This window comes from Artemia sp. Qi Xiang Cuo, chromosome 15, assembly GCF_049724085.1.
Source record: "Artemia sp. Qi Xiang Cuo chromosome 15, ASM4972408v1, whole genome shotgun sequence".
Classification (NCBI taxonomy): Eukaryota; Metazoa; Arthropoda; class Branchiopoda; order Anostraca; family Artemiidae; genus Artemia; species Artemia sp. Qi Xiang Cuo.
Window position 1 is genome coordinate 18271242 of NC_142808.1, and position 26713 is coordinate 18297954.

General features: G+C 35.4%; 1 protein-coding gene across 1 annotated transcript in view; it reads right to left on the bottom strand.

The window, feature by feature from the left end:
• Positions 1-26713, bottom strand: part of Hat1 (histone acetyltransferase 1) — a 67539-nt gene that overhangs the window by 12353 nt on the left and 28473 nt on the right. The window contains exons 6-9 of the mRNA XM_089101797.1: positions 22760-22904; positions 19754-19907; positions 14615-14826; positions 4351-4502 (exon numbers count right to left, since the gene is read on the bottom strand). Coding sequence (XP_088957923.1) covers positions 4351-4502; positions 14615-14826; positions 19754-19907; positions 22760-22904 — 663 coding nt within the window. The remainder of the gene's footprint in view (positions 1-4350; positions 4503-14614; positions 14827-19753; positions 19908-22759; positions 22905-26713) is intronic.

Sequence of the window (26713 nt, forward strand, 5' to 3'; positions counted from 1 at the left end):
ATGAACATAATTAGAATAAATAGCTGAGTCAAACTCGAAACGAGCAAAAATTAACATTAGTAGGGCTGATAACCCCCAATGCCTTCTCAAGACCAGAACATATTTTGTGCTTTACTGAAAACAAAATATTTTTAAATGTTTTCACTTTTTTTAATTAAATAAATACAAAAAATGTAAGACTTTAAGGAATAAATTTCAGCATAGGTATATTAAACTGTAAATCCACGGTCATTTGTCTTTGTTTTTTCAGTAAAGCCTAAATTATGTTCTGGTCTTGAGAAAGTATGGGGGTTGTAAGCTCTAGTAATGTTAATTTTTGCTTGTTTTGAATTTGACTCGGCTATTTATTCTAATTTCTGTTCGTTTTGAGATTCATTTATTTGTTGATAATGATATGTGGTAGTTTTACGCTTGGAAGATTATTTGACTTTATTTCTGTCTATTTGTGGCTTAATGAAGCTCTTTACTTTTCTTTGAAAAACTTATTTTGTGGAAAAATATTTTGATTATTACAAATGTAGGGCAGCGTCAGTCAGCCAGGGGGGGGGGCTGGATCCCCCTTGCCCCCCCTTTATGGGCGCCCAAGAACATGCACCCTTTTAAAAATCTGGACACAAAGAGTAGTGTTTAATTTAGTTTTATACCTCCTCTAGTTGACCTGAAAAATAAAACTTCATACCATTCGCAAAAAAAATATATCTATGCTCTTTGACAGCTTGGATACACTTACGCTCTTTTGGTTAAATTTTAAGAGCAGAAGTAGTAATGGAAGTAGCCCCGAAAATTTGAACATAATACCCTCAGTCTTTCTTGGGATACTGCTGAGATGCCTTATTGGCAATCAGCATACACACAATGCATTTTGATTTAATCTTAAGGCAGCATTTAGTTTTTAAACATAATTTGTGTTATTAGTTACAGTAACCGTGGAAATAGTATCAAAATTATACACATAGTGTATTCTGGCTAGTTCAAAATCCGTCACAACTTACCCTGAAAGGTCTAACTCAAAAGTGTAAGCCGATATCGTGATACTGATTTGTCACCCTATTGACAATCTACATGATCATAGTTCGTTTTGATTTAGTTCAGTATCCGCCTGAATATTCCTTGAAAGTTTCTCCTTAATACCCTTAGCTTGTGTAGTAGCAATAGTTGTAGTAGCATTAGTAGCAGTATGCACATAGCACCTTTTTTTTCAACATCCCCTACGGCGCACGATGAAATTTTTAACTTAATACCATCAACCGGTCCTGAAGTATTGCTGATACGTCCTCTTTCGCCTCAGTGCCCTTGAGTTTATTAGTAGTAGTAGTAGCACCAGTAGATATAGCAGTAGCAGTAGGAGTAGAGTTAATAGTAGTAGTCTTAGTTTTAATAGCAGTAGTAGTAGTAGCAGTAACAATAATAGTAGCAGAAGTAGTAGTTGTAGGAGTAGAAGAAGTAGCATTATGATGTAAATATTGTCTTTTTGTTAGTTTAACATCCCCCACAACAGGCGTTGAAGTTTCAATTTCACACACGAAACTGTTCCTGAGCTATTGCTGATATACCTTTTTGAAACCCTGGATACGGATGACAGGTTGTTAGTGGTACAACGTAAATTTTCAGAACTACCCTCTGAAAATTTCACCTTTCTACCCTTAGGTATAGTTGTAATAGTAGTCACAACAGCAAAATAACTACTCAACTTAATACAATTAGCCTTTGCTATGATATTGTGGATTTGTTCTTTTGATAACCTGTATATTGATATGCTTCTTAAAATTTTCATCTTAATGCTCTTAACCTTACAAGTAGTTGCGATAGAAGTAGTAATTGGAGCAATAGTAATAATAGTAGTAGAACTAGTAAATGTTGCAGTAGCAGTAGTATTAGTAGTAGTGTGCACATATCCCCTTTTGGTCAATTGATCTTCCCCTTTGAGTATTCTCTTAGAGTTCCAATAAAACACAAATCAATTCTTAAAATACGCTATTTTGACAATCTAAATGCACACAGTGTCTTTTGTTAGTTCGAATATGCCATCAATATTCTCTCAAATTTTACCTTCATAGACTTAGCCTTAATAGTATTATTATCACAGTAATTTCGGTGCTAGTAAAAGCAGTAGCATCAGTATTAATAGCGGTAGTAGCATGTGCATATTGCCTTTGGGTCAGTTGAACATCGCTGTCGTGATGCCCCGGACGTTTCACCTTGACACGTTAAGCCGTTCCAAAAATATTATTGATTGCACTTTTGACGCCCTTTCCACTTTTATACTCTAAGGCTTAGAGTTTAAGCCTTGCAAGTTATTGTAATTAAAGTAGTAGTTTATTAGCAGTAGTATCATAGGGAAAAGTAGCAGTGGTATTAGTGTTAGTAGTGACATGCATATATTGCCTTTTTGTCAATTGATCTTCCCCTTTAAGTATTCTCCGAAAGTTTCAACTTAATACCCAAATCAATTCTTGAGATACGCCCTTTTGACAATCTGCATGAGCATAGTGTGTTTTGATTTAGTTCAAATTCACCCTCAATATTCTGTCAAATTTTCACCTTCATACGTGTAGCCTTAATTGTACTAGTATCATAGTAGTAGTGGTAGTAGTAGAAAAAGTAGTAGCAGTAATAGTGTATTATAATTAGTAGGAACAGTATAAGCAGTAGTATTAATAACAGTAGTAGCAGGTACATTTTGCCTTTTCGTCAACTGGTAATCCTGCTCATGATGCCCCTGAAGTTTCCTCTTGATATGATAAGCCGTTTTAAAATATTGCTGATACACCCCTATCAGCAATCTGAATACACATAGTATGTTTTGATTAAGTTCAACTTTCCCTCAACGTTTTCCCGGATGTTTTTTTTTCAATTATTTTTCAATTTTTTTCAAATATAGCTAGTTGACCTCTATCACTATTGACTCTTAAAACGGTACTAAAACTTCCAATTTCAACTACATGAGCCACCTCTAAAGTTTATACAACTATCCCTTCCATGAAACCTTAGTTGTCCCAAGGGTATAATTTACAACCTTCGCCCCTCAGACTCTGGTGTGCTTTGTTTCAACCTCAAAGGCCTTGTTATATTATCTTTGGACTATTTTGAATAAAAGTACCATCTCAAAATATCTATTGGATGCATCTGGGGAAAACACGACGTGTTTGTGTGTGTATGGGGGGGGGGCTGTAGCTACGCTCCGATCACTTGTGACTCTTAAAAAGGGCACTAGAAATTATGATTATTAATCCAATGAGTCCCCTCCAAAGCATATACAACCACCCTTTCTATAAGAACCTTATATGCCCCCAGAGCACAACTTACAACCCTTGCCCTGAGAGCTGTAGGGGGGTTGTCTTCCTGACAGACATAATTTCCGAACACTTCAAATGTGATGAACAAAACTGCTATCTCCAAATTTTTATTGGAGGTGTTAAGGGAAAAGATGGTCGTGGATAAGGGGGGGAGTGGGGCTGGTTGCTCTCAAATCACTTTGTCTCTTAATAAGGGCACTATAACTTCCAATTTCAAATCAAATGAACCCCATCTGAAGCTTATACGACTGCACATTCCATAAAATCCTTATATGCCCTCGTGGCATAGCCTACAATCCCATCCCAGGGCGCTGGGGGGTTGTGTCAACCCTAAAGACATTATTAAATATTCTATCGACTATTTTGAGCAAAATCGCTATCTCATAACTTCAATTAAATGCGTTTGGTGAAAATAGGGGTTGTCGGGGAGGGGGGAGGGGGCTGTCTTAAAATTTTTTATTCGATGTATTTCGGGAAATCATGACGCGTTGGGGGGGGGAGAGGGGCGTAGCTGCCCTCTCATCACTTTGAACATTAAAAAGGACACTAGAAATTCAGTTTACAAATCCCATGAGTCCCCTCCGAAGTATGCAACCCTTACCTTATATGCCTCCCGAACATAACTTACAACCCTTGCCCTGAGAGCTGTAGGGGCGGGGGTGTCTTCCTCAAAGATATAACTTATCGATGCTGATTTGTGGTATTTTTAGGCTTGGTAGATTCATTTTTGGTTTAATGGAGTCCTTTACTTTTCTTTGAAAAACTAATTTTGTGGAATAAGTTTTTTTTAATGAATCTCTCTAAAGAGAGAAGCTTTAGCGCTAGAGATGTCTAAGCGCTAATTTTTCCTTTCGTACCAGTCTGCCTTACTCTTCTTGTTTCTCTCTAAAGACAGAAACTTCAGCTTTAGCGCTAAAGATGGTAACGTTAACAAATCGCAGATAGAGAATTTCTAGTACACTCAAAACAAACAGGTGAAACATTTGCTCAATATACTTACTGTTGAATTGGACAAGGGTAATCCTCCCTACCGTCTTGATGTAAACGTTCTTACCTTGTTAATTTTAAATTTAAGACGGGCTTCGGTGGCCATACTATCCGAAAATCCTTTCTTGAGATTTTCTGTAGAGAATGGTTCCAGTTTCATACAATGAGAGCAGTCAACAAAGTCTCGAAGACGAACGAAATCTTCTGACGGATCTTCCACTACAAGAAATAACAGGAAACAATTTAACCCAATTTTTCTGAAAACATACTTCAAACAGAGACAGAGCGATAAACTCCACTCATTTTAGGAAGGGGTGCAAAAATGAAAATGGTCATCTTAAAAAAAAAAGAATACGGCACTGAAATTTACAGTCCCTACCGGTAGTGCTGATCTCTGTTTCATGGCCCTTCAGCCAGGAAGTGCAACAGGGTGTTGGGGACCAGCCCACCCTTCCAGTTTATCTTTCCCTTTAGGAGGTACCCATTTGGAGCTGGGTCAACTCTGGCTGAGCTTACACGCAAGTGATATTTTTACTCAATAATAGCAACGTTTAATCGTTAATGATAAGATGACTCTTGAACTATTAAGGACCCTAAAATAAAAATATCGTTTGTCCCCTGACCCATCTTTCGTTTGTTTAACACTGGAAACCATGATTTTGTTAATGGTAAATCGTAAATGAAATTGTTAATTATAAGATGGTGAATCGTTATCGTTAATGGTAAGATGGCTCTTGAAGTACTAAGAACACTAGAATAAAAACATTGTTTGTCCCTTGGACCCATCTTCCGTTTATATAAACCTGGAAACCACGATTTTGATGACGATAAATCGTATATGAAGTTGTTAATTGTAAGTTCGCTAATCGTTATCGTTAATAGGAATCGTTAATGGTAAGACGGCTCTTGAACTACTAAGAACACTAGAATAAAACACTGTTTGCCCCTTGAGTTTATAGCAACAGAAATGTCATTTCAACACCCTTTGCGTCACCAATGGCTCGGGATTATCTTTGTCCTTTTTTTTGTCCCTTTGACCCATCCTTCGTTATTTAGACCTGGAAACGCTATGTTGTAATATTTCCTCTTTTGGCTGTTTCCAAATTATGATTGTTTTAAAACAGTGCCGCATTTTCGACAGTGTTGCTACGTTGAACCGTGAAAATAGATACAGAAAAGTAGTTAAATCTTTTCAGTCTCCCTAGTGAAAACATCTTTTTTGGATTTCTTGAACTTTAAAGCTTGCTCTCAACCAGTATTAATTCACTTGCTATGAACTTGACCTAGTTTCTTGATGTTCATTAATTCACTGCTTGAACTTGAATTTAACTCAGTGACTTAGTTTGGAATAAATAAAAGTGGACTTTTGGTGAATTGACCTGAACTTAACCTAGATTCTTGATATTCATTAATTCACTGCTTGAGCTTGAATTTAATTCAGTGACTTAGTTTGGAATAAGGATTAAGTTTGAAATAAATTACAGTAAATTAAATTGCGCGAAGGAGGGTGCTGTGTGAAATGAATTTTGGCGCGATACGCGGTGATAGACTGAGCGTTTATGAACTGTATTTGTTTTTGGATATACCGAGGAGAACACCTTCCGTAAGCAGAGATTTTATCTGGTAATAGTTTTACTCAGGCAAAGGCGGGGTTGGGGGTAACCCCCTTCCATTTCCTTAGCACATAGTACCAAGTTGATATTTATGTGTTATGATTATTAATTGATAAATGGCTGCCGTGGCTTCTAAAAAGTTGTACAAGACAGGATAGAAAGTTTGCACAGAGAGCCTCAGTCTCGCAACCAGAGGAATAATTATTTGCAACACATCTGCTGGGGGTTGTGGTCGCCTCTGCCATAGCCGCTGTGAAATTCTTTTGATAACCTGTATATTGATATGCTTCTTAAAATTTCCATCTTAATGCTCTTAACCTTACAAGTAGTTGCGATAGAAGTAGTAATTGGAGCAATAGTAATAATAGGAGTAGAACTAGTGAATGTTTCAGTAGCAGTAGTATTAGTAGTAGTGTGCACATATCCCCTTTTGGTCAATTGATCTTCCCCTTTGAGTATTCTCTTAGAGTTCCAATAAAACACAAATCAATTCTTAAAATACGCTATTTTGACAATCTAAATGCACATAGTGTCTTTTGTTAGTCCGAATTTGCCATCAATATTCTCTCGAATTTTACCTTCATAGACTTAGCCTTAATAGTATTATGAACTGCACAGAGAAAGTTTGCACAGAGAGCCTCAGTCTCGCAACCAGAGGAATAATTATTTGCAACACATCTGCTGGGGGTTGTGGTCGCCTCTGCCATAGCCGCCGTGAAATTCTTTTGATAACCTGTATATTCATATACTTCTTGAAATTTCCATCTTAATGCTCTTAACCTTACAATTAGTTGCGATAGAAGTAGTAATTGGAGCGATAGTAATAATAGGAGTAGAACTAGTGAATGTTTCAGTAGCAGTAGTATTAGTAGTAGTGTGCACATATCCCCTTTTGATCAATTGATCTTCCCCTTTGAGTATTCTCTTAGAGTTCCAATAAAACACAAATCAATTCTTAAAATACGCTATTTTGACAATCTAAATGCACACAGTGTCTTTTGTTAGTTCGAATATGCCATCAATATTCTCTCAAATTTTACCTTCATAGACTTAGCCTTAATAGTATTATGAACTGCACAGAGAAAGTTTGCACAGAGAGCCTCAGTCTCGCAACCAGAGGAATAATTATTTGCAACACATCTGCTGGGGGTTGTGGTCGCCTCTGCCATAACCGCTGTGAAATTCTTCAGAGCATTGAGAAAGACAGTATTATAACATATCAGTGCTCGGACTGCTACGATAAATTTGCTGATAAACCTGCTTCCCCGCAGATCCCACCTCCTTCAGACACCTTGTTTATTCACCAGTTTTAAGCTTTTTCAAGGAACTGTCTACAGTCAGGAATTTCGTCCGCCTCCTGTATATCTGCGTGTGCAAACTTCTATTCTACTGATCATCTTGATCAAGCTAGAAGCCTCCTAACATCTCTCTCATCGCGGTCCTACTGCTAAGCAAAGCCTGTCGCAGGATATTTTAGACATCCTTATTTCTGAGGATGCAATCCCTCGCCTGCAAAATCTAAAATTTTTCATGACTGCAAGTGATGCGATACCTGTGACACATACGGATCGAAATGATCACTTTAGCTGGGTCATTCAAACCTGGAACCGGCATCTTTTTAGCATTATTGATAAACTTGATTACGTCACAAGTAAGGTGGCGGAGACTCCTGCTGTGGTGAAAGAGAGTGGTGACGGAGTACAGAGCGAGGTTTTGAGCTGTATAAACAAAGAAAACTTAATGATAAATCTTGGCCTCCGCTAAATAGAGTCGGAAACAGTGGGTCTTGTAGTAGATTCACCACCACAAGATTGTGACGATCCCTTAAAGTGTGAAGCTTTTCTGAAATCGTTGGATGGAGCTGATGGTATAGTGCGGAATTTCACTTTCTAAGGAATCAGGATCCCAGCAACCGAAATGGGTCATTTATACGAAGACAAAACGCCGAAAACTTGAAAGCCCGTTTGAATGAAAAGGTCGGTAAAACTGAGGTTCGCAAATCGAGAATTGTCGGTTTATTATCACGAGTGGACTTCCCGATCGATCGAGAGAGTGTGCGTGCTTCTAACCAAGGTATCGAAGAGATACAGCGCATCGGCGTTTCGAAATCATATCGTGTATACTTCCGTTCGGCGACGGCTAAGTTTCATTATTTGCGTCATGGGATTTACATTGGCTACGAACATTTCTGGCTTACTGATTATAAGTTTTTACCGCGAATGTGCTACAAATCCGGGTCGCTAGAGCATATAACGTCGGGGTGCTCTAGCGTGGAACGTTGTCTCAAGTGTCTTGGTAGTGGACACTCTCATTCTCGGAACAACCCTTGCCAGAATGAACCTCGTTGCTTCTATTGTGGAGAACATACTAGATTTAGCTTTCGCTGCAAACGGTTGACCGAAAAAGTTGCAAAGAATAAAAAATGATTAGTGCAAAGATTATATCTCTGAATCTGAATGGATTTGGTGATAAACAACATGTATTGCAGTCTATGCTACACAATCTGGATATTTTGTGTCTGCAGGAGCATCACCTTCTGGACCACTCTACTAGTCTTCTTTCGAGCCTGTCACAGCAGTTTAAGTGTTTTATATATCCAGCTACGCCTACAGGAGGACGCCCATCTGGAGGCGTTTGGATATTTTTTTGAGAAAATATTCCAGTTTCAGTGCTTGCCGTTAATTGTTATTTTGTTGCTGTTCGAATCCCAGGGATTATCGTTTTATCGTGCTATTTACCAACAAATTATCATCCTATTGATTCAGATTTTGATTTCAAATTTGCATGTTTAGAATTATAACTGCTGGGATTGTAACTGCAACCTTGCTATTTCTGATGTCCACTCCTCCGCTCTTTTATCTTTGTTTTCGGTTTTTACTATAGTTTCAGAAGATGCGGATTTTACGTATGTCCATAACTGTGGTTCTTCCTCTAATCTAGACCATGTGCTTGTTTCAAATGCAGCGTTATTGCCAGAGCCTGTTCATTTTGGATTGGATATGCCTATTAGTGACCCTTTTTTACCTTTATTTTCATTTAAATATTCAAATTCCCTCTTTTAAAGTTATCCATCTTTCTAGTCAAATTGTAAATAAAATGATCTGGGATCAGGAAAAAATGTGCAAACATCATGAAGAATCAGATGCTCTTTTAGCTAAAATAATTGTAAATTATTCTAAGGATGTTGATCAAATTGATATTGATCTATTTTACCTTAAATTGTTCATAGTTTAAAAGTCGGGGCTAATAAAGCATTTACGACTGATTCTTTCTGTCGTGGGATCTCGTGTTTTAGGTTGGAACCTTAACCCGATTTTAAAGCAAAGCCAAAAGAATGCATCTCAAGCTTGTTACCTTTGGAATTGCGCGGGAAAACTACGATCGGGACCATTTTATGATGGTATGAAATTAACTAAACGCGTTTTTCGGGCTGAGTTGCGTTTGCATAATGAAATGATAAAAGATGAAATTGGTTAAAAGATTACTAGTGATAAGAATGAGCTGTGGAGTTTTGTTAATGATAGACGTCGTATTCATAATTGTTCACCAGATTCTAATAGTTCTCTGAAACTAGATGATTGGATAACTCATCATAATCATGTTTTTTCATCCGGTGATGCGGCAGTTGAATCACGGCTTGACTCTTTATTATCGGAAGAACTTTCAAAGCCCCACCCAAATAGTAAAATATCTGTTTCAGTTGAAGATGTAACGGCAGCAATTAAAGCTCTAAAAAGTAAGCATTCTTTTGATCATGATGGTATACATTCAAACCATATAAAATGGACATCCCCCAAAGCAATCCTTCTTCTCGCTACTATTTATACTTTTATTCTTTCTTCTGGAAATCTTCCATCTAGCTTTTCTCGTGCTACCACTTCACCTCTTTCAAAAAAAGGAGGGAATACGAATCGATGTTCTGATTACCTGCCGATTACTGTTGCGTGCCAGATTAGCAAAGTTTTTGAGTTAGTTTTATTAAAGTATCTGGAGTCTTGTAACCAAGGCCTGAATAAAATTGGGTTCCATAAGGGTCTAAGCATGGATGTTGCTCATACCAAGGGTGGATCCAGGATTTTTTTTCAGGGGGGGGGGGTTACTAATTTTTGACTTTTTCGGGGGGGGGGTACTAATTTTTGACTCACTTTTCGACTAATTTTACTGATTTTTACCTAGGTTTTACTAATTTTCGACTCATTTTCGACTCGGTCAAAAATTTCGGGGGGGGGGGGGTCAAACCGGGTACCCCCCCCCCCGGGATACGGCCTTGGCGCATACCCTCCTTTCAAGAATAATATCCTTTTGTAAGCAATGGGATAGAGTTTATACACTTGCGTTAGATTTTGCGGCGGCGTATGATTCAATTAACCATTCTTGGGCTATGACTGCGCTACTGAAGAATAATGTCCCACTACAAGTAGTTTTGGTTTTAAAAAAGTCGTATGGCTCCTCTCGTATTCGTATTAAGTGGAAGAATCAGTTTAGTGATTATAATGGTAAGTTATGTAGGGGGCTGAGGCAACGAAGCATTATTTCTCCTTTGATTTTCAATATTACTGTTTCAGGGCTATTTGATCAAATTCAGTTGACTTTTATTTATAGTATAGGTTATGTTCTGTCGTGGATTGCTTACGCAGATGATTTATTCCTTTTGAGTCGATCACTTCAGTCACTTAACAAAATGTAGATCTTTTAGCAAAGGTTTTTAGTGAGCATGGACTTCGTTTTCGCCCTGAAAAGTGTCAGTTTTTAATTCTTGGTCCTAAGCCTAATGATCTCGTTAATTCAGAAATTTCTGTTCGCATTTATGATGGTATTTTAAAACCTTGGAATCTTTTTTATATCTTGGTGTGCCTTATGGACCAACTTTAGCTCTATGCCGTGCTTCTATTTCTAAAGCAGTTAAAAGTAAAATAGCGTCTAGTTTCAGGGCAGTTATTTGTCTTCGCAATCTTGTTTCTCGGAAATCACTGGCTCGGGTATATAATACTGTCGCTCTGCCTAAGATTTTAGTTTTTTCATCGCTTCTCCCGTTTTTTAAAATTGGTAGTATTGCCCATGTAAAAACCCCATTTATTTAATTTTGCTAAGTTCCTTTGCCATTTTTCTAAATCTGAATCAAATACTTTTTTAATGAATACATATAAAATAAAAAACCCTGTTGATATTTTGGAGAAAAAGCAAAGGAAATTTTTATCCAAATTAGCTCTTTTTTCTCACAATTTATATAAAGCTGCGCATGAAGCTTAATTAATTTTTTTTATTTAATATTATTATTTTTTATATATATATATTTTTTTTTTTATTTATTAATTATTGAATGAAGTGTTAAATTGTGAAGTGTTAATTTTAAGTGTTAATTTATTATTTATTGAATGAAGTGTTAATTTGTGTGGTAAGTTTGATTGAAGGCCTTTGCGTACTTGTTGTTATATAGTTTAAAAGAATTTTATGGCCTGTTGATTAGTGGTTATATTTTTTTATTTTTACTCTTCGTATTCGGAGGAAATGAAAAGTTTGAATTGAATTGAACCCATTGATTCCCAAAGACGACTACATCTTAAACCAAAGCTAAGCCTTTTTCAGTTGTTTAGTGTCATATGTTTTTAGTTTTTTTTTCCATACTTTTTTTTATTTGTTTCCCGTTACTGCCAAAATTGCATAACTATGCAAAGAGTTAATCATAAAGAAATTAATTTACGATTTTTTTTCCAGACTTTTTGAAAACTTATGGTTGTGCAAGTTAGTACTTAACCTATCCAAACGCTCAGATTTCAATTTCACTGTCCTTGATACTTTCATTTATTATTTGTTTGTTTTTTTTTATTTATTTTCGTTTATTTTTATTATTTTATTTATCTTTCATTTTAATGTGTTTATTTGATTTTTTTTATTGTTTTAGTTATTATAATATTAATTTTATATTGTTTTTGTTATTTTATTTGTTTATTTTATATATCATTTATTCATTTTATTTATCATTTTCTATTATTTTATTTTATATCACTTTTAATCATTTATTTTATTTTTCAGTTATCTTCGGCCTCAATTTTAAACTGTACTAACAATCAGAAGGCATTCCAAAGTATTGCGATTCATTAGGTTAATTTTTTCGGCCCTCTGGGATTACTTGGGAGTTTAGTTGTTGATATTTTTTTAAATTATTTTTTCTTTAATAATAATTTAGCTTGAACTAACTAATGAAAAAACATTATCTACATTTTAATGATGCCTTCGTTCTTTACTGATGAAGGACTTTCAGAAATCAGAAAAATTCAATCAGAAAAATCTGATTGCGAAAAAAAAAGTTTTGGAACAATTTGGGACAAAATGTAAAACGGGTATCAATAGGGCCAATAAAAGAATAAGTTTTGTTGAACGTGTTCCAGCACGGCTTTTTTGATTGTTTGCAACATGCAAAATCTTAGAAAAAATTGTACATAATTTATTTAAGAAAATTTTTACTGGGATTTTGGCACTATGGCCCTATTGGGCAATTTATCCTACCGAGAAAATTTAGGAAAACAAACAAATTGACAAAAAAGGCAATGTTTACACAATGAGTATGAAATACCTTTTCAGAGGCCAGTTTGACTAAATACATTACAATATTAAAATATACCTAAATATATTCTGTATTCAAACACAAAAAAAAAAAATGGAAACTTTTTTAGAAAATTTGTTTGAATTTCCTCTGGAGGAACTTCTCTTTAAGGAAAACAGATAGGCCTATAAGAAATGCATTTTTGTTGTTTTCAACTCACCCTTCCGTGAAAAATTCGAAAAATTCTGCAAATAATCCTTCTTTTTCTTTTTTTTTTGGATTAATAAGAAGACGATTTTGCATAACCTCCGCGCTGGAATCAAATTCAGAGACCTCGAGTGCGGTGCTGCAGCTGATTTCAAACTCTACGTTACATTACGTTACGTTACGTTAAATCAAATCCAATACACCAGTACAGGGTTACAAATAATCTCAAATTCCTAAGAACGCAAAGCTATAAACACAAGTTCAAAAATGAAACAATGATGAATAAACTGGAAAAGTGAAGTTATTAAAAAATAGTCTACGTGAATTATTCATGTATTTAAGCTAACATCGTTTATTTTAGTAGGGAAAGGTCATAATGAAATCAGCCTGAATTCCAATAACTATCCAATTTTAGCCCCTCTCCCCTCCTATTAAAACTATGACATTTTTATCCGATATTTCAGACACTTACTCTCCAATTTCAGGGCCTTCCAGTACCTAGGAAGCCCGCCTTAGCTGTGGTAAGCCCGATGTTCCAGAATATTTCTTGTCACACTGTATTGTAACTTTGCATCTTGAAATCGCCACACTCGATCGGCGAGTCAAATCCGTTTTCCTGTACCTTGGTTGGATCTGAGGATAATTCTAATTTTTTTCGAAATGCGTTTTTTCTCCTAAAATCTATCAGATCGACATATGATAAAGTTCGCAATTGTGTACGGGTAGTTAATTGTTAATTCAAGTTACAATGAACGAATTGATACAAGATTGATAGAGATTTTACCTTGAAGACTCCTATTTAGGCTGTGTTCAGGTCAAATGAAATACAAAGTTAAAGAGAAGCCAATACGTTCTAAGTAAAACTGAGATTTTCTCCATCTCTCGCAGGAAAAATAATTAAAGAACATAGAAAAATGCAGAAATTGGAATAGCCCTTTATTATTTGCAATCCTATCCTTCCTTTTTAACTAAATTTTCTTTTTAAGTAATACTTTATTTTAAAATACAAAGTGCATTTTAAAGTACTTTAAATAAAATATGAATTTCAAATTAATTTTAAGGATCCTCCAAATCCAAGAGTGGGAGAAGGCTAAGTGATGTTACTTAATATCATAGGTAACACCCCTACTTGAAGTCAACACATCTGTTTAACTAGTTTGTATTTCCAACTAATTGTCCTTATCCCTCGTATGTTTTTTATATATAAAAATGTAGAATAATTGTGCCTTGTAATTTATTTTTTAGGAAAGGGGAGAGGGGGCGGGAGGAAAGGGGATTCGGATCATTTCAAACTCTACGTTACATTACGTTACGTTAAGTTAAATCAAATCCAATGCACCAGTACAGGGTTACAAATAATCTCAAATCAGGGGGCAAATTCGCAATAAAACAGCGAAAACTGGCAAATTATAGACAACTTGTCACACAATATGAACAAGAATCATACAAAACGCGATATCTCAAAGGCAGGGGACAGACATCCTACATTACTAAATAATTGTGATGACAAACTAAGTGATGATAAACTTAGTAATTATTGAGTAATAACAAACAACAATTGTAACTATTAAAATAACAAAAATAAACTAATAAAAATAAATTACAAACAATTTCATGAATAGATTAAGTCCCTATAATATAATATGAATATAATGATTGATAAAAAAACATAGTAAAATAGTAAATACCAAATATAATAAATAATATATTAATAATAAATAAATAATAATTAGTGAAAACGAGAGTCAAAGATTGAGGTGAAGTCGCTGATATTCTAGAAGTCAGTGTTTTTAATTTATAGTCCATAGCTTTTCAAACATACATCGTCAAACTTCGAATTATCATATACAAAAAATAAAAATTGTGAGAAATCCCCACAACACGAATTTACCAGTGAATTACCAACAGTACACGTACTTACCAGTATCACTTGATCGCAGTTATACTAATTACCAGATTTTACTTACCAGTAATATCACGAACAGCTTTATTTGGAATATAAGTATTATAAACGGTTTTCAGTAATTTACTTCCAATTCCACATCCTTGAAATGGGGGCAGTACGAGCATCTGGCTGATACGTGGTCTTATTGCTTCCGGATACGCGTAATATTCATAAATAGTTGCGTATCCAGCAACAGCGTAATCTTGATTGCCATCTTTCATATATTTCTCGAAACTAGAAAATAGCTGAATCAAGAGAAAGAAAACTTTAAATTTATTTACCTATTCGATTCATTTCACCAAAAAATTTATACCATTTTTTTCGTTAGTTTCTTTCAGCTTAGCGTGAAACAAGACAAAGAGAAGTGACAGAATAGATGTAAAACATATAATTTGGGCTATATATTTGCACATTAGGGGGAAGGGGAAGAGGGGTAAAGTATTTGGACAGTGTGAAGCATGTAGACCCACTATACTTTACCCCCACCCCCTAATGTGCAAATCTATAGCCCAAATTTGTTTCTAAAGTATTATATTTTATCATACCTTAGGTATATTTCATTAAGATTGAGCGTCAGAGTTAACATATTAGAAGAATATTAGGTAAGTGACTAAAAATATACTAGAAAATTCCAAAAAAATCTTTTTGGAATTTAAATACTTAAAAAAACCTAAACATTGTACTGAATAACATTTCACATTCTCAAGTGTACCGACAAGTAGCACCAACGAATTTTAGATATTGCTTAACATCATGGGATTGGTGTTGTCGGGATTGGGATTGGGTTGTCGGTACATCTCAAGTGTACGACAAGTAGCACCAACGAATTTTAGATATTGCTTAACATCATGGGATTGGTTCATTAATGTGAAAACCAATATTGCATCTCCATTAAATGGTTTAATACAACTGGCCCTTTTAAATGGATCTCACTTAATTATATAAGGACGTTCCAAAAGTCACTTTGATAATTGATTCGTCAGAAAGCATTTTCAATGCATGCAGGTGAGAGACATGTTTCCAATGTTCACATTATGCAACATTTTCGTTTTGAGAAAAAGTTTCTTGAGAGAAAAATGAAAACGAAAAGTATGGGAAAATTGATACAAGAGATTTGTCTTCACCAATAAGGAAAAGCAACCAGCGCCATCTACCCTAATAAGGCAAAATCATAAAGTTAGTTATAAGAACCTAAAAAATATTATTAAAATTAATTAGTTTTCTTTTTATATTTTTTTACGTTCTCTTTAAAATGGGTTAAAGTTAAAAGAACCGTTTTGGTGAATATATAACAATAAGTATATTTCTGTATAGTACTTTTTAACTAGCATATGCTCTGCAGACACACATAGCTTTAAGAATTCCAGAGTCCATATTCATTCAATATTATTTATCTTTAATAAATCTTGTGATAAATTTTAGTTTGAAGCACTTAAAAAAGTTTCTATTTACTATTGAAGCGATAAGTTGACGTGTCTTGAGGTGAATTCGAGGTGAAGTGGCAACAAACTGTAGATGCTGTACCACCAAAGATATAGTATTACCATAGTACCGCGATATATACAACCATACATATGAGTGCCACTTTATCATACATGTTAAAACACCGAATATATGGATACAGGTGGTATCTTATTCGAAATATATCTTATTCGGATATAGTATTACCCTAGTACCGCGATATGTACAACCATACATACGAGTGCCACTTTATCATACATGTTAAAACACCGAAACATATTGATACAAGTGGTATCTTTCTGACGATTATTGACACATTATTGACGATTATTGACACATATTGACATATTATTATCTAATATTTATTGACTTGTTATTTGTAATTTATAAATTTTTTTCTGAAGGGAATATTTTTTTTGGAATCATTCATAACGTAGAATTGTTGAAAGAAATTAAATGATGCGATTTCATGCCATTAGTTTTTGTGTGGAGTTTATTTTTGTTATAGCAAATGTTAACAACTCCAAGCAATTAATAGACAAAAAAACAATGTTGAATAAGCAACTGTGAAAGACGTCCGCCAATATGTCAATAGTCCTTGAAAATTTCGGGATTTTAATTTCGAAATTTTAGTTGAAACCTGACAACGCGTTTGGGTAACATCTTATAGTATATTATTAACATGCTATTTATCACCAGAACATTAAGTCTTTCGGTACTTGTATGATATAGCCTCGACCTAATATTGTTCATCTAGGTAGAGCCTGTTTTTCTGACTAATCCTAATGAAATATACCTAAGTATGATAACAATATAATACTTTCGAAACAAATTTGGGCTATATATTTGCACATTAGGGTAGGGGGTGGGGGTAAAGTATAGCGGGTCTGCATGCAAAATATATTAGCTACAATTATTCTGCATATTATGAAGTAAGAATTGTTTTCTAACTTCACGCTGTCCAAATACTGTATCCCCCCACCCCCAATGTGCAAATATGTAGCCCAAATTATATATTTTCCATCTATTCTGTAACTTCTCTTTGTTTTGTTTCGCGCTAAGCTGGAAGAAACTAGTGCGTCAATGGATGAACAACTTGAGTGGACGGGGCTATATCATACAAATACCAGTCTTTCTTTGCAAAATGTCGTTTTGGGCTTCTTTAGAGGGCGCTGACAGTGGTTCATTGCCTAAATCGTCTTTATAGTAACTAGATATTAAAGGACGATATCGTTTTTATAGAAGGAATATAAAAACACATAAATTTGACGGAAAAATTATGAGACAGTTGTTTTTTTTCTAACAAAGTTTTTATTTCTTTCAAATATCGATATTATCCCCTTTAAAGTAGTTCCCTCGGGCAGACCGATGGACCCACTGTTCGTAGCAGTACTGGAAATTTTTAAACGTTATAGTCTTCAGCATGTCTGTTACGGTCTTTTGGATAGTTTCAAAAGTCCGGAAATGAGGACATTTTTCGATTAAAGAGAAAGGAAGAAGTCACGGAGGCTGAGGCAAGGAGAATAAGCGGATGGGAAAATAAAAGATTACCTTTTGAGGTCAAAATAATGTTATGGAGAGGGTAGTGTGACATGGGGAGTTGTCGTTAGTAGATTTCTGTGCAATTCATGGTCTCACGCGAATGGCTCTTTCAAGGAAAGCTTTGTAAAAAAAATAAAAAATAAAAAAAAAAAAAAAAAATGTTAACAGTTTGTCCTGGAGGAACAAATTCTGTGTTGACATTTCCCCTTTTGTAAAAAAAAAAACAAAAAAAACAAAAAACAAATTAGCATTGATTTGATCTTGGATTTCCTCATTCGAGCTTTCATCGGTCGAGGAGAGTTTGGAGTGAGCCACTCCTCAGTTTGACTCTTAGTCTCGGGGTCGTATTCAAAAGTCCATGTATCACCTGTGACTCAACTTCTAAATTAAACTTGCTCAATAGCGATTCTGTCCAGAATACAATAACGCTTATTTTTTCCCATGTCCTTTTGCTCAACTAAGAGGTTTTTCGGCACCGTTTTGGCACAGAGTTTTTGCATGTGCAAATTTTCATTCAAAATTTGATGAACGGTAAATCCGTTGAACTTTAATTGTTCACTCAACATTCGTAACGTGAAACGATGATCTGATCTCACATGTTTTCAAACGTTCGATGTTTTCGTCGGTTTTCAAAGTTCTAGGCCTTCCTGAATGTTGTTTATCATCAACATTTTCTCTGATTTCCAAAAATGCTTTATGCCAGCGAAAAACTTAAGCTCGGGATAAAGAATCCTCCCTATACGCCTATTTCAACTTTTCAAACGTCACAATTGCCGACTCTCCAAGCCTAACACAAAATTTAACAGCACAACGTTGCTCCAAATACCGATAATCTATTGTGTGTGACGCACAACGAAAACACAACTACAGTAATCGTAGTCTCAAAAGCAAAGTCTAACGGACGGAGTACAAACTCGGACTGAGCTATATGAGGTTTCTGATGCACGTGTTCTCTCAAGGACAACGGCGCAGGGGTGCAAGATTGCTTACAGCATCAATAGTCTCATTGTTTTTCTACCATACCTCGAAAAAAAAACTAGACTTTGTTAGATATGTGTCATAGTTGAACATGGTAGTAAAAATGGAGAAAAAATAAATACAAAAAAAGTTTTTTTTAAAAGAAAGTAGTAAAATGTGATGTTCGAAATTGGAACTCGACGCAATTACTCAAAATTTTAGAGATCCTCCCTCTCTTTATTAAAAGAACAACTAATATTTTTATTACTTCGATACTTTTGCGTATAGAAGGAGGGTGCAGCAGCTCCTTCATATAATTCATGTTTTTCTTAAGCTCCAATGTCTTTTTTTAGTTTTGTTTGAAAAAAGCTTTTTCAAACAAATATGCTTGATATATAACTATAACTATATAACTTCCTATTAGATAACCAGCCAAGGCATCTTGAACGATATAGTTAAGTCTAATTGATTTGGGATCAGCCAATGCAATGGTTTCCTTACAATTTCATACTCTTTGATTTTTTTTTTTTTAATGTATATACATTACACTTCTTTTTTCCTCTTTGTTTTGCATAAGCGCATGATTTTCATCCACCTATTTTGGGTTTTTGTAGATTTGTTTTTTGTTTTGACGTCTGAACTTATTTATCTATATTTATTATGTTGTTAATGTTTCATTGATTATGTTTAGCAACACACCCTCGCAAGCGATGCTTTTGATATGCTCTTAATAGTTTTTTCAGTGTGTTTTTATTTTTCGTGATTAAATTACTAGAAAACTACATAAATACAAAATCTGGAAAACTTGAAAAAAAATAAAACAACTGCTAATCAGCGCTTCAGTTCCTTTTTCCACATCAAATTTCCGAAATCAATACACTTTTTTTTGCACGTGATATTTATTTTTGTACGTGATAATTTTTTTTTGCACGTGATATTATTTTTGCACGTGATTGATTTTTCAGCACGTGATAATTTTTTTTTGCACGTGATATTTTTTTTGCACGTGATTGATTTTTTATCACGTGATAATTTTGCATTAAAACCATTTTTATTCACCCATTTTTTTTTTTTTTTCATGACACGTTCTCTGATTTATGTTTTATGGACAAAAAACTTAAGGAAACAAATAGCTTTAGGAGCCGGAATTCTTTCCCGCAGCTTCTTTCTAGATCAAAATTATGTTGGCAGAATTACTTACACAAAGAAAAAGCGCCACTTGTTATCATCGACATCAATGAAGCTGGCAGCATCAATGAAGAAAAGAATAAAAGTCTGTATTCGTTCGTGATAGCTTTTAAGACCTTCTGTATCAACATCACCGGAATAAACTTCAAAATTTCGTAAAGATCCATCTAAAATAAATTTACAAAGAGTTAAGCAGAGCTCACACTCGTGTCTAGCTAGACTTCTTTGTCTAGACACGTGTCTAGTCAGGCGCACAAGCCTGAGCAGAGAACTATAGCTTGAAAAACCTATAAAGTATAGTAAAGTGAAGTAAAGTCTGGCAAAACAAAGTCTGGCAAATTAAAGTCTAGTCTAGTTAAATAAAATTTTGCGAAATCTAGTAAAGTGAAGTAAAGTCTACTAAAGTAAAGTCCAGGAAAGTAAATTCTGGTAGAGTAAGTCTAGTCTAGTAAAATAAAGCTTAGCGAAGTCTAGTAAAGTGAAGTGAAGTCTAGTAAAGTAAAGCCTAACAAAGTAAAGTCTAGTCTAGTAAAATAAAATTTAGCGAAGTCTAGTAAAGTGAAGTACAGTCTTGTAAAGTAAAGTCTGGAAAAGTAAAGTCTAGTCTAGTAAAATAAAGCTTTGCGAAGTCTAGTAAAGTGAAGTGAAGTTTAGTAAAGTAAAGCCTAACAAAGTAAAGTCTAGTCTAGTAAAACAAAATTTAGCGAAGTCTAGAAAAGTGAAGTAAAGTCTACTAAAGTAAAGTCCAGAAAATTAAATTCTGGCAGAGTAAAGTCTAGTCTAGTAAAATAAAGCTCAGCGAAGTCTAGTAAAGTGAAGTGAAGTCTAGTAAAGTAAAGCCTAACAAAATAAAGTCTGGTAATGTAAAGTCTAGTCTAGTAAAATAAAATTTAGCAAAGTCTAGTAAAGTGACGTATAGTCTAAAAAAGGACAGAGCTCGGTTTATTCTCCCAGCACTCTTATAGTCGATTGGCAATGCTGTAAGTGGACCTTAAGCAATTCTATGAATTCAACTGGCATATCATCTTCCGCCATCATTCGCTAAATGTTTCAGGGGATAAGAAGTCGAAAGCAACCACAAAATCCAGAAATATGTGAATTTTTGGGAGGCTGCAGCGGTCTCACTGTTAGAGAATAAGATGAAGAATGAAGACCTGGTCGAAGCACCCTCTTCAAAATTCGCACTAATTTGACGTGCCCAGTCATCTCTAGCTGCCTCGAACCCTTTGAGCAAAATCATTACCACATCCATATCATGTCCGTACAATACCTTGCCATATCCATGAGTGATGCTAATCCCGGCGTGAAAAATGCTTATTACGCACTTATTTCTACAGTTCCTAATTTTTTTTTTTTTACCAGATAATCAACTTTGGAATTCTTTCACCAAAATTACAATTGATTTATAAGGAACAGAGTTTATTATCTTGGACTGCTTTCAGTTTTTGTAGAATGTCGTTTTGTCCAGTGAAATATTTATTAATCATTCGGTAAGTGATACGAAAAGCCAGATGCCTCGCGAATGTAAGAATGGGATGAAGTAGCAATAAGTAATTTTTGGTGATCGTGCACAATATTTTTGAATCTTGAATTTTTGAATGCAGAAGGTTTGGCAATCATGTGCGATTTTCGTCAATCATTCCAATGGAAGAGCGATATGGTCCTAGAAGATCGAGAGATGACTCATATGAGCGGATATAAAAATTCTACTGCCCTTTTTAAGTGGCGAAGAAATATTGTGTCAAAGGACACAATTTTGATCAACTATGTGGGGCAGATCAACTATTAGGATGGCAGACTCATGTTAAAAGATGCCACACCTAACCTGAGTTGATGCCACACCTGTCAAAGGGCAAAATTTTGATCAACAATGTGGTGCGGATCAACTATTAGGACGACAAAATCATGTTACAAGATGCCACACCTAACCTTAGTTGGTGCCACACCTGTCAAAGGACACAATTTTGATCAACAATGTGGGGCAGATCAACTACTAGGATGGCAAATTCATGTTACCAGATGCCACACCTAACCTGAGTTGATGCCACACCTGTCAAAGGGCACAATTTTGATCAACTATGTGGGGCAGATCAACTACTAGGATGGCAGATTCATGTTACCAGATGCCACACCTAACCTGATTTGATGCCACACCTGTCAAAGGACACAATTTTGATCAACTATGTGGGGCAGATCAACTACTAGGATGGCAGATTCATGTTAACAGCTATTCAAAGAAGCCTTTAGCGAACAATTCCTAATAGAAGCTGATTTACAAAACCAGCATGTTGTTGACAGCTATTGACAGATTATTGTCCACTTCTGAATGACACAGCTTTTCATGCAAACTCCCTATAATTTAAATAGTAAGTGAATTTAGTATCAAACGCCTACTATGTTTTTTCTTTCAAGCTATTTAGTTTTCTGAACTGCGTCAGCCTTAATGTAAGCTGATGGGTAATACAAGCTGACGTTTAAAATATAGATTTTGTATTATTTCGTTATTTATTTATGACCCATAACAAATGCAAAAAAAATACAGCACGCTGTGCTGCAATAGAAGAAAAAACAAAAATACAAGAATTATATTAATTTTAAGAATAATAAGAGTGAAATATAAGTTTATTTAATATAGTTATTTAGTTATGACCCACAACAAATACAAAAAAAATACAGCACGCTGTCAAGCAATAGAAGAAAAAAAAAGATGAGAGCATACACTTCCGACAACAAGAGTATCTTTTCATCAGAGTATCCATAATAACCGAAAATTTCAAATGGACATCCTTAACTCGAAACCAATTTACAATATTGATCAATTATATGGGGCAGATTAACTACTAGGATGGCGGATACGTGTTAACAGCTATTCAAAGGAGCCCTTAGAAAACAATTCCTTGCAACAATATCTAACTCCCAAATATTATAAGTTAAGAGCCAATAGAGCTTAAGGGACTCTCAACCCGTAGATGTCGTCTATCTCTGAAACAAAAGAGGAGCGTTTGGATTGCATACTCACCGTTATCTTTAGTAGTAAATGCATTGAGCAGTTCTCCCATGGGTTTGAAGGGCCCCTCTTTTTCTAAAACGGAGCAAAACTCATCAACACTTGTTGTAAAACCAGGAGGCAGCACATTTGAGAGTGGTTTCATTAGATTGTCCGCCTAAAAAAATAAATATAAAAAAGTTTAATGTTTTAATTATTTTCAAATTCATCCCTTCATCCATTTTTATTTGTTGTAGGAAAAAGATACGGAAAAAAATGGTCAAACCAGGAAAAAATTGGTGCAGGAATTATTTTTGGACCACTTTGTTCAGAAAAGAGAGTTCAACAACATATCAAAAATCTAAATCTCCATCGCCTTGCAAAATTACTTTTTTTCTAGTTTTTCTCTGCTATTTTTTTTCCAGAATCCGAGAATAAGGAACCATGAAAAGAAAAGCAGTCTGCTGATGGTTTCCTTTTCAAGAAATGATTGTATTTGAGTGAATGTAACATAAACGTCACCTTTTATCATTTTAATGTTTTTATTTCTGATTTTTAAAGTTAAAAAAAAAAACAAAAAAACGCGCAAGTGACCTATGTTCATAGGGTGATTTTCGAAGATGAGCACAAATTATTCATTTTCAAAATTCTCAACAAATAACGATTTCCGAAAAGGTATCTATTCCTAAAGGCCTTTATAAAGCCTCTTCTGATATTCAGTTTCTGCTACAGCCATGCATTGATCTTATACGCTCTTTTCAAAGTTTTTTTTTTGTCCTCAGCCTTGCAGAGCCACCTATCCGCCAAAAAAATCTGTGCAAATGGAAAATATCTTGGAGTCTAAGCAGATATTTAAAGACAAGTGCGTTTTTTTCTTTTTTAATCTTGTCATTGTTTTCGTTACGTAACTACTGCGGAATAGAAAGGAATTGAAAGGAAGAAATGCGGAGAGGAAAGCGAATTTACGCTCATCCTACCTCTGTTTCAAAACATACTTTGTCAGCACCATCTACGTGACGAAACTTAAGTAGAGCCAACATGCCGGCTGAATACAGCACGGTAGACGCAGCTGCGGTGAACGAAAATTCTTTAGTGGAAGAGAGAGTACTATTACCCGCCAAAAAGCCGCCCGTCCCTTTTGCATAAGTGATTTTACCCTATTACCATTTAGTGGAAGTGAGATTACTATCCCCCCCCCCCCCCAAAAAAAAGTCGCCGGTCACGTTTGGTTTTTGCCGAAGGTAGCTAATATGAGCGACCAATAGATACCTCAGAATCGTCGGTACTGGCAGAGAAAGGAGCCATAGCGATTAACGAAGCTAGCAAAACGCGAGGTGCTAGCATCTCTGTCCAGGCAGGGAACCAAGTTCATGTTGCTTGCAGAAAGACTTTCACAAACAAAATATAACTGTCAAAAATTGAGAATGATAGAATACGTGCCTTGCCAGAAAAGACGGGCGCAGAAAAAGTGGTACTGCGATCACGGACTCCCACTTTCAATTTCCAAGAGTGTTGCTTTTTCTGCGCTATAAGGATAAATGTCAACACTAACCACAGAAAAGGTCATGAATGGTACACGGTTTGGACCAAAGGCTGCGAAGAGAGTATAAAGGCAGTGTGCAAAAACCGAGGAGATTACTGGACAAATAACATTTTCCGCCGAATATGTACAGTGTCAGACCTGCAGGCAGTTCTTCTATGTTTCGATCAAAGAAGAGCATTCCAACCAGATTTACAACGCAAGAACTCGCTGGAATACTCGAAGATGCCAAGCCAGATGAAAAACGTGCAAAAAGCGGGAGGCCAGGACACGATGAAAGATATTAGGTGTTTTTGAGGCTGGTCGATTTTTTCAAAGAAAATGTCGAAGAAAAATTTACTGTCAGTGAGCTTCTTGCAAAAATGAGGAGAGTTTTGAACGGAACAGGCCTTGAGCTGTACTGTAACAAGTACTTGAAGAGCAAGCTCCTGGAATATTTCAAAGACCAGCTGGTATTTGCAACTATTATCAGGAAGGCTGACGTGGTGACATTCAAAGAAAAAAACATCCGAGATACTCTAGAATTTTAATTACTTGGGAGAAACTGATAACGCAGAAAAATTAATAGAAGATACTCGTGTGATAGACACCCTTGTGGTTACTAACGATACTGACATTTTGGTTCTTCTGATTAGTCGATCAGACTCGTGTTCCAGGCATCTATACTTTTCACCCGAAGTTATGTTTGGTGGTGCTAGTTCAGCTTGGGATATTATTGAGATAAAACAAAACCTTGGAACATAAATCAGCAATCTGACGCTGTTCTGTCACGCCGTGCTAGTTTATGACACAACCTCTCACGCTTATGGAATAGAAAAGGGCAGAGCCGTTCAACTGCTACTTACCAACAAGAGTTTCAAGGACAACGCTCCTATATTTGGTGACAAGTTCGCATCACTTGACGATACTGTGGCAACAGGAAAGCGGATCTTGTTGGTACTGTACGGTTGCCCTAATATTTTAAACCTTGACACTGCCAGAAAGCTAGTCTTCACAAAAAAGTGAGCACTGCCACCACTTTCGTGCCTCCACAAGATCTACCACCGACTCAGGCAGCAGCGAAGTACCACCCACTACGAGTCTACTTTCAAGTTCAAGTCTGGCTCGGGAATCCAGTAGACCCTTTAAACTTGGGATGGAAACTGGAGGATAACAAAGTTTTGCGCCAATAAAAACGGATCTTCCCTGCCACTCTGTCTCAGCTGCTGAAAATTATCAAATGCTCTTGTCGTATTGACGGTTGTGATAGTGAAAAGTGTACCTGTAAGAAGTGGACTTGAGAACTTGAGCGTACCATAGCCTGCCCTACCTGTAAGGGGAGTTCGTGCAACAATTCTAAGTTTCAAGACGAACTTAGTGAAGCAGGATACAAATTCACTATGATGATGAGAAATTTAGTTCCTACATTTAGATGAAGTGCAATTTTTATACATTTGGTTAATAAGATAAAAGCTTTTTCTCTAAGTTACAACGTACCTTGTTCTAAAAGGTCCAGGGCACTGAGGTGTTTTGTCACTCTTGTACATTCGTTTTGTGCTTTTGAACCTATTTATGTACATTACCAAATAGACCCTGACAGACGGTAGTAGCAGTTTTCTCAAAATACACAGTTTATTTTCTTTGAAAAAATATGTTTTTTTGCTAATAAATAGTTTTCTTTTGGTCAAGCAACGAAATGAACACCAGAAATTCAGAGTCAAAAGTTGGCCATAAACGATGTACGAAACATTTAGCTTACATTTAAAAAAAAATTCAGTTTTTTTAGCAAATAAACAAAAAACATAAAAAAAACAATTTCCATCGAGCTAGAGGTTTAGATTCTTTTTCTTGTACGGAGGGTGAAGAACCCATTTCTGTATCAATTTTTCCCCTGTTAAATCTTACTTTTCTCCTACTATTATATTAATCATCACAAGTACACGCTATTTCCTCTTTATTGATAGGACATTTTTCGAACACTAAGTAGCGCGACTAATTGTATATAACGAATTGTATATAACAAACTATGTACCTTTTTACAGAAGTTTTACATTTCTTTTTTTGTGTTTGATTTGATATAATTGTGATATAAATTGCGTCTACATTAGGCTACGTATTAATGTTTAGTTCCAATATAAGTGGTGTTCTATACGCCTTATTTTCTCTATAGACTCTGATTAGTAGCCTGTTCCACCCCTCCTCTATATGAAGCTACTTGTTTTTCATCTTTGTCTTTTTAACGCCATCTATCGTTACAATTCAGCCATCTATATTATATATTCATAGGGTGGATCAACAGTTCTTTTTGTGTCAATTTAGGGGATAAATAGCCTCAAGTAAGGAAAAGGGATGGTTTCTTCACTTTTGGGGAAATCCCTTAAAAGCTATATCTTTTTTAATTTTGCTACTTCAACATACTTTATGAAGAAATTTATAGCCTTTTAATTGTTTTACCACAAGAGAATTGA